The sequence below is a fragment of the Merops nubicus genome, unplaced genomic scaffold (assembly GCF_000691845.1).
Source record: "Merops nubicus isolate BGI_N331 unplaced genomic scaffold, ASM69184v1 scaffold28584, whole genome shotgun sequence".
Lineage (NCBI taxonomy): Eukaryota > Metazoa > Chordata > Aves > Coraciiformes > Meropidae > Merops > Merops nubicus.
In genome coordinates this window covers 17178-23877 of record NW_008606677.1, presented here as the reverse complement: position 1 = coordinate 23877, position 6700 = coordinate 17178, and the positions used below count along the sequence as shown (strand labels likewise).

At 38.3% G+C, this 6700-nt stretch overlaps 1 protein-coding gene across 3 annotated transcripts in view; it reads left to right on the top strand.

Annotated features, from left to right (window-relative positions):
• Positions 1-3596: 3596 nt before the first annotated feature.
• The window catches only part of NFE2L2 (nuclear factor, erythroid 2-like 2), a 5061-nt gene continuing 1957 nt past the window's right edge, over positions 3597-6700 (top strand). The window contains exons 1-3 of one of the 3 annotated variants that reach the window (XM_008939732.1): positions 3597-3864; positions 4031-4126; positions 4803-4982. In XM_008939732.1, the coding sequence (XP_008937980.1) occupies positions 3598-3864; positions 4031-4126; positions 4803-4982 (543 nt within the window). In that variant the 5' untranslated portion in view covers position 3597. The remainder of the gene's footprint in view (positions 3865-4030; positions 4127-4802; positions 4983-6700) is intronic. The other 2 variants (XM_008939734.1, XM_008939733.1) reach the window with 2 other exon arrangements.

Here is a 6700-nt window from a genome sequence, read left to right as displayed (position 1 = left end):
CCCTCCCCTCCCGCCCCGCCGGGCCTGGCCGCCGCAGCCCCCCCACGGGTTGCACAACGGAGGAAAGAACAAGCGGGCGCGCCTGTGGCCTCGGTCACATGAGGGAGCGCTGGCGCCCTTACAGTAAATGTCTGCTCCGGGGGGAAGTGTTGGCGGGGCTGCAGAGGGCAGGGAGGAGCCCTGGGTCAGCAGAGCTCTTCGCGGGCCGCCCGGTGCCCGCGCTGCAGCTGCGCGCTCGTCCCTCCACACCAGTCCCGCTGACACCCGCGCGTCATGCTGAGGCCTCTAAAAATCGGAGGGTAGATCTTGCACAGGCGAGCAGTAAAATGCCTTTTAATAATAATAGCTTTACTTAAATACTCCAAGCATCAAATACACAGTTACTTTTGTGATGCTTTCACAGTGGAAGGGGGAAAATGCTTCAGTGATGCACCTGAAATAGTGCCTGCCTGTGTCTGTGGTTGCCTCTGTGTATGTGTTCAACAGAGAAATAATTTACAGACGAAGATTAAGGAGAGGATGAAGGAACACATTTCCCTCCCCCCCCCCATTCTTTGCCATCTCCTCATGCTGGGGGTTGTGATTCATTCCTTAGTGAATCACTGGTCAGCGCTGACTCCATTAGCTTTGACCTGAGGCTTTGGACTAATGCCCAGAATTATATTTTTTTTTTTCTTGAAAAGGTAGTGTTACTAAAAGCATTGGCTGAAATTATAGATAGGTGCTAAATGACAGGTTAATATTTAAGTCAGTGTGCTGTTTGATGATATTACATGTAAGCATATTGAACAGAAGAACACTTCCTCTATGCAAGCCCATTCCGGTGAAGAGTATTTGCTTGAATTGTTGTTCAAAGTTAAGGCTAATATTGTTGTATTTATGTAGAACTTTTCAAATTGAAAATAGGGGACCCCTTTTCCAGTGATATAGTGATAATGAAAAAAACCCTCACCCTTTTGGTTTTAAGTGTGACAAACACAACAATTAAATAAACTTAAAAAGTCAAGCATCTTTCTCCAAAGTAGAGCACAGCACCATTTAGCAAAACTCAGCCCTTTGCCAGAGATAAGATACTGGGCTACAGACAGTCCCTTGAAAAATGGTGACAGGAGCCAAACAATGCTGTCATATTTCTCAAACAGTAGTCCAAGATCTGGAAAACCATGCAAGCATATTCATTCAGAAAAACTATTGTATTTGCTGAATTGATTGCTGTACACACACAGAGGTGGTGGTGTACAGCCACAGAATTTTTTTCTGCCAGCTGGTGTCTTTGGAGATTTCTCATCACACAAATGAGGCAGCATCCAAAGCTACTTATTTAGATAATGAATATAACCAGTAGCATGGCTGAAAGATTTAATAGCTGTGTCTTAAGGTTTTGCACTAAGGCTATCTAAGGCTATGTGTTTTTTCTTAAGGAATGCATGTTGTGCCTTCTGTACATCTTTTTTTTTTTTAATAATTTTATTTTTTTGTGATTTAAACTGAGCACGCAGTTCTGCTATTTTTGTGCTGTAGTCTGTTGCAACTCAAGAAGGAAAACAGCTCAATTTACAGCCTTGTGCATTACACACACACACACACACACACACACACACATCCTTTGAGTCGTATTTTTAATGGTGCCTTGTAAATGAATAATTCAGAAGTGAGCCCTAAAATTCAGATCCTGCAGTATCCAGAACATATTGCAAATGCTCTGAGACTAGGAAACAGTTTTGACTCTGCTGCAGAAGGAGACAGTGAGCAGCTGGTAAACTACTGGCCCTTAATGAAGCTACACTACATTGCAATATCTCAAATTACTGCAGAACTTAATTAGTTTGTTTTACCCTGCTAATCTGGAGAGACCAAACATTGTCTTGGGCAGCCACTGAAATTATTTCAGGTTCTTCATTGCTGGCTGTTAAAGCTGAGTTTGGTCTCTCCCAGCAAAGTATATTAAACATGTCTTGGATTTGAGAGTGCCTGAATTGTATTGCACACAGATATTTTATGTAAGTACCTGATTCTAGAGAAAGTAATTTTTTTAGTAACTGGTAGAAGCACTTCATGCCATGTATAAATATGAGTGCTAGTGGTATGGAATTATTAACAAAGAAATGAGAATACTGAATTGGTTTGTTCCAAGTGTGGACTTGCCCCAGAGCTGCTTTTTTTTTCCCATTAGAGAAGTGATTGCTTTAAAAGGCAACATGACTTCATTCCAGTTACTTTTCTATTTGAAAGTAGTCTATAGAGATAAGGGAATGTTTTAATTTGATATGATGACAAAATAAATGTATCGTGGGTATAGAACTGCTAACTGAACCAGTTAAAAGTTCTGTTTAAATGAAATGTAGTATCTGGTATATTATTTGTAATGTGCTAGCCTGATGAGAATGCCCAACATGGAACATTATTTTTGTGTGCTGCTGCTAAAGGATAATTTTAAGAATAATTAAACATGCGATAAAATCAAAACTCCCAGGCAGAAATTGTTGGCATTTACCCATCTGACAACTGGCTACTAAGTATTCAAATTCTGTATCAGCTAACATCCAAACTGATTATTTTTGAGTGTTAGATTTTCTACACAGAATAAACTAGTCCAGACTTCACCCCTTAAAAATATTGACTACTTGAACAGTAAAAACCTAAACAACCCACTAACCCACTTCCCCTGCCAAAATGCTCCTTGTGCGATAAATTAAAAGAAATTGTAGCCAAATAAAATAATATTAGCCAGTTGGTTTTCTCTAAATAGCAGAATTTAATTTGTCTTCTGAAACACTGCAGGCTCAAAAGGGTAGCTAATTTCCAAGAAATTTAGGTCGTTGGTAGCTGTCTGATAATGACTCTGTTAAGCCAGGGGTCTGATTAACAATATTTGAGACCTATTTACCCCTATTTTTTACTAAGCTGCTCCAAACCAACTGCACATAGAATATCAACTCAGACTAAGCTTTAAATTACAATTATTATAGTAACAGTCTTAATAATTGTGTTTAGTGCTACAGTGATGTTATGTTACTTGGTGACTTTAAAACCAAGTTGTCCTCTGACTCTGAAGCCCTGTTCTACTGATCTTTAATACTTAATACCAGGATGGAACATAACATAAATAATTTCAAATACATGTTTGCAGTATGGCTATTTTAGTTACTTCAGACAGCCCTTGTCGTGTTTTTAGTAAGCTTCTACAGTTTCATGATCATCTGAAAAAAATTTACATGGGGTAACTTTTCCATTTCTGTTCTCCTAAAGAATTACTTTCTTAATGTGACATGATTCATTCTATAGCTTCATGTTTTCTACAAGCTTGCTTGGGAAAGAAGAATATATTTATCCTCTGGACAGTTCATGTATTACCCTACCAATTGTAAAAAATTGTTTAGTTTCTGTGAGCCTGTGTGGACACAGCAACCAAACCATTAGTTCATACACTTCAGAACATATAGAGCTATATTTTATTCAGATAATTTTGTAGGATTAAGAGAATAAGCCTCAGTTACATGAGTCTACTTGTTTAATAAAATAAAAGCTTTGCTATTGATCTAACCCAGTTTTGCAGGGCAGGAGACTTGCTTAATAAAAGCATTTCTGTTACAGGACATGAACTTGATTGACATCCTTTGGAGGCAAGATATAGACCTTGGGGCAAGGCGTGAAGTTTTTGATTTTAGTCAACGACAGAAAGAGTATGAACTTGAGAAACAGAAGAAACTTGAAAAGGAGAGACAAGAGCAGCTCCAAAAAGAGCAGGAGAAAGCTCTGCTGGCTCAGCTGGAGTTAGACGAGGAGACTGGTGAATTTGTTCCTGTTCAGCCAGCTCAGCGCGTTCAGTCAGAAAATACTGAACCACCACTCGCTTTTTCACAGGTAAACTCTAATATGCATTTTTGAGGGTGTTTAAACCTTTTTTCCACTCCCAGGAAGACATAATTTTAGTGGTTACCTCAAATGAATTTGCATTCATTGGTGTAATGGAAGATTCTTCAGTTATTCAAAGATGCAGTAACTTTTGTTCATAACTTTCTTGTTTAAGACCACACAGACTTCAAAACCAGAAGCCGAGGCCTTGTCCTTTGATGACTGCATGCAGCTCTTGGCAGAAGCCTTCCCATTTGTAGATGACAATGAGGTAAAAATGCTCAAAACTGCATTTTCATGGGTGGTCTTCTGGGGGTGATCAGCCTCGTGTCTTCTCTTACTAAGATTTGTCTTCAGCATACTATTAGTTTGTGATATGACTCGAGTTTTGTCCTCGAGCTGACTCTAGCTGGAGTAAAGCAGTGTAGTAGGCTGGAACTGGAGCTGTGTCCTGAGGGAGTGGGGTGGTACTCTTGTGTTCCTTCTGCTGACTGAACCCTGCAGCCAGGATTCAGTGTGTGACACCAGCTGATGGCAGCCACCAGTTACTGCAAATAATGGCAGTGGACTTGGTCAGCTTGTCAGGGTGAGCTTAGCACAGCTCTCTGGAGTTCATGTGTTCAAGCTGCTTTATTTCCATGTGCTGACCCAGGCTATTTGATGTGTTAGGATAAGCCACTTACCAGCCAGCTTCTACTTTTTTTTTTTTCTTTCCTGTTTCTTTCCTTAATATAAAGCCACCTTTCATAGGAATATTTTCACACTATCCCATTGTTTACAAAAAGTGTTTCTGTTAAGAAATATCTTTCTGTTCTGCAGAAGTGGTAGAACACCAAGAAACCTAATTTTTGCTTTGTAAAATTCAAATTTGTTTCCTGTTATTTTTTATGTAGCTTTTTAAATTGTTGCTCTGTTTGTTTTTTATTTATTTTTTTTTAAACACTCAGGGTTCTTCAGCTGCATTTCAGTCACTGGTTCCTGCTCAGATCAATAGCAACTCAGTCTTCATTTCCTCTGATCAAAGTCAGCAACCTGAATCACCTGTTCTAGTTTCACTTACTGATGCAGAAAATATGCAGAACATAGAGCAAGTTTGGGAAGAATTATTGTCCCTTCCAGAGTTACAGGTAAAGGTTTAGTATGACAAGCACCTGAAAAAAAAAGTCACGATATTTTGGAAGAGTATGGTATTCTGGGGAATGCAGTACAATAGCATCTTAACAGATGGTGACTATGACTATCATGTTGAATTCTACACCTGCAGGATGTCTAAAATTCAATGTAAGCTTTAATTTTCAAAATTCATATATTGAAAAACATGTAGGAGGAAGGAACGTAGTTGTTTACCAAAAGACCTTAATAAAATACAATCTTCCCAGTCAGAACTTCCCCATGTTTAGCAGATCATTGTCTCTGTATGCAACTTGTTACAGCATGATCATGGTTGAAATTTCAGCTGCTTAAAAGTGGACACTGCTGAATTATAGATCTACAACAGGAATTGTTTCCACAAGCATTATTATAGATTTTTTTTTTTTTCCACTGGCTGATTGTGTGAATAATTTGTTACTTTCTCATCCAACTTTTATTTGGGGAAAAGGTTTTGCAAAGTTTATTATAATAGAACATGTTTTGATACACAGAAGAGTCAGGCATAGTTGTTATATAACTACTGTTTATGTATGTTCAATAAGAACCAATTATGTCATGTACATGAACTGAATATTTCAACAAAATAACTTCGCTGTATTTCTAAATTGTGCTAAGGTGTTTTTTTTTTTTCTGCTGTCTTTGTTTCTATTTATATTTTCCATAGATTTGACTATAAAATTGAGTAAATTTATTTTCTACTATATTACTGTAGAATGTTATCATGCTTCACCATCATGCTGCTCTGCTGTTACCACAAGATGAATGCTCAGTTGAATGCCTGTAAATCCAAATCGTGTTTAAGGAAAAAAAAGCTTGCAATATTTTTCTTGCCACTCTACGTTTTCCCATTGTCTTTTTATATTTTTTCAAAATTTTCCTGGTTTCCTGATCCTTACTGCTATGGTAGGCTTAAAAGCCCCACATAAGCAGAAAGGGAATGGGCTGTGAAGAAGCAGAAGTGATGCTGAAAATACATTTTGAAAACAAACCAAAATTATCTATTGCGCTAATTCTGAATAGCAGTTGAATAATCTTCTGAAAGAAGTGAGATAATTAAATTAAGGGCATCATCTTTTATGAATTACGTTTGAAGAAAAGATAAAAAAGAGCTCTCCAAACCTTAGTTTAAGCCTTGTATGATCTCTGGTTAAATAATCAGTGTGTGTTCCCTTCTTAAGAGAAACAGAATCATTTTGGTAATTGCCTAATTCTTTGGGGGCAGCAGGCACAATTCTTTCAGCTTCAGTTAAGAAAGTGGCACCCTGTGGGAAGGGACGCTGGTCTTGTACCAGTGGAAGCCCATCAGCATTGTAGTCTTCGATGCTCACACTGATGTTAGCCAGCTTAACTAAAAGTATGTGGGGTGAGTCAGTGTTTGCAAGGCTTTGTGTTAGCACTCTTTATTTCACTGAGAATCACATTTCTCTGCACTGAACAGCTGCTTCATTCAGTAAATTCTAAAAGAATCTTGTTTTTTTTGAGAAAAAGAAATCAATCACATAAGGTGAAATGAAGAGTGTTAAAGTAATTGTTTGCTAGCAATGATCAGTAAGTAATTAAGTCATTCAGTAATTTTACACTTACTGTACTCCCACCATTTTGAGCAGCAGTGCTTGTGAGAAGTTCAGACTTAGCAGCTCCAGAATCTCCACTAGCAATTTGCCTGAACAGGAGGGCTCTGCACAGTTTCCTT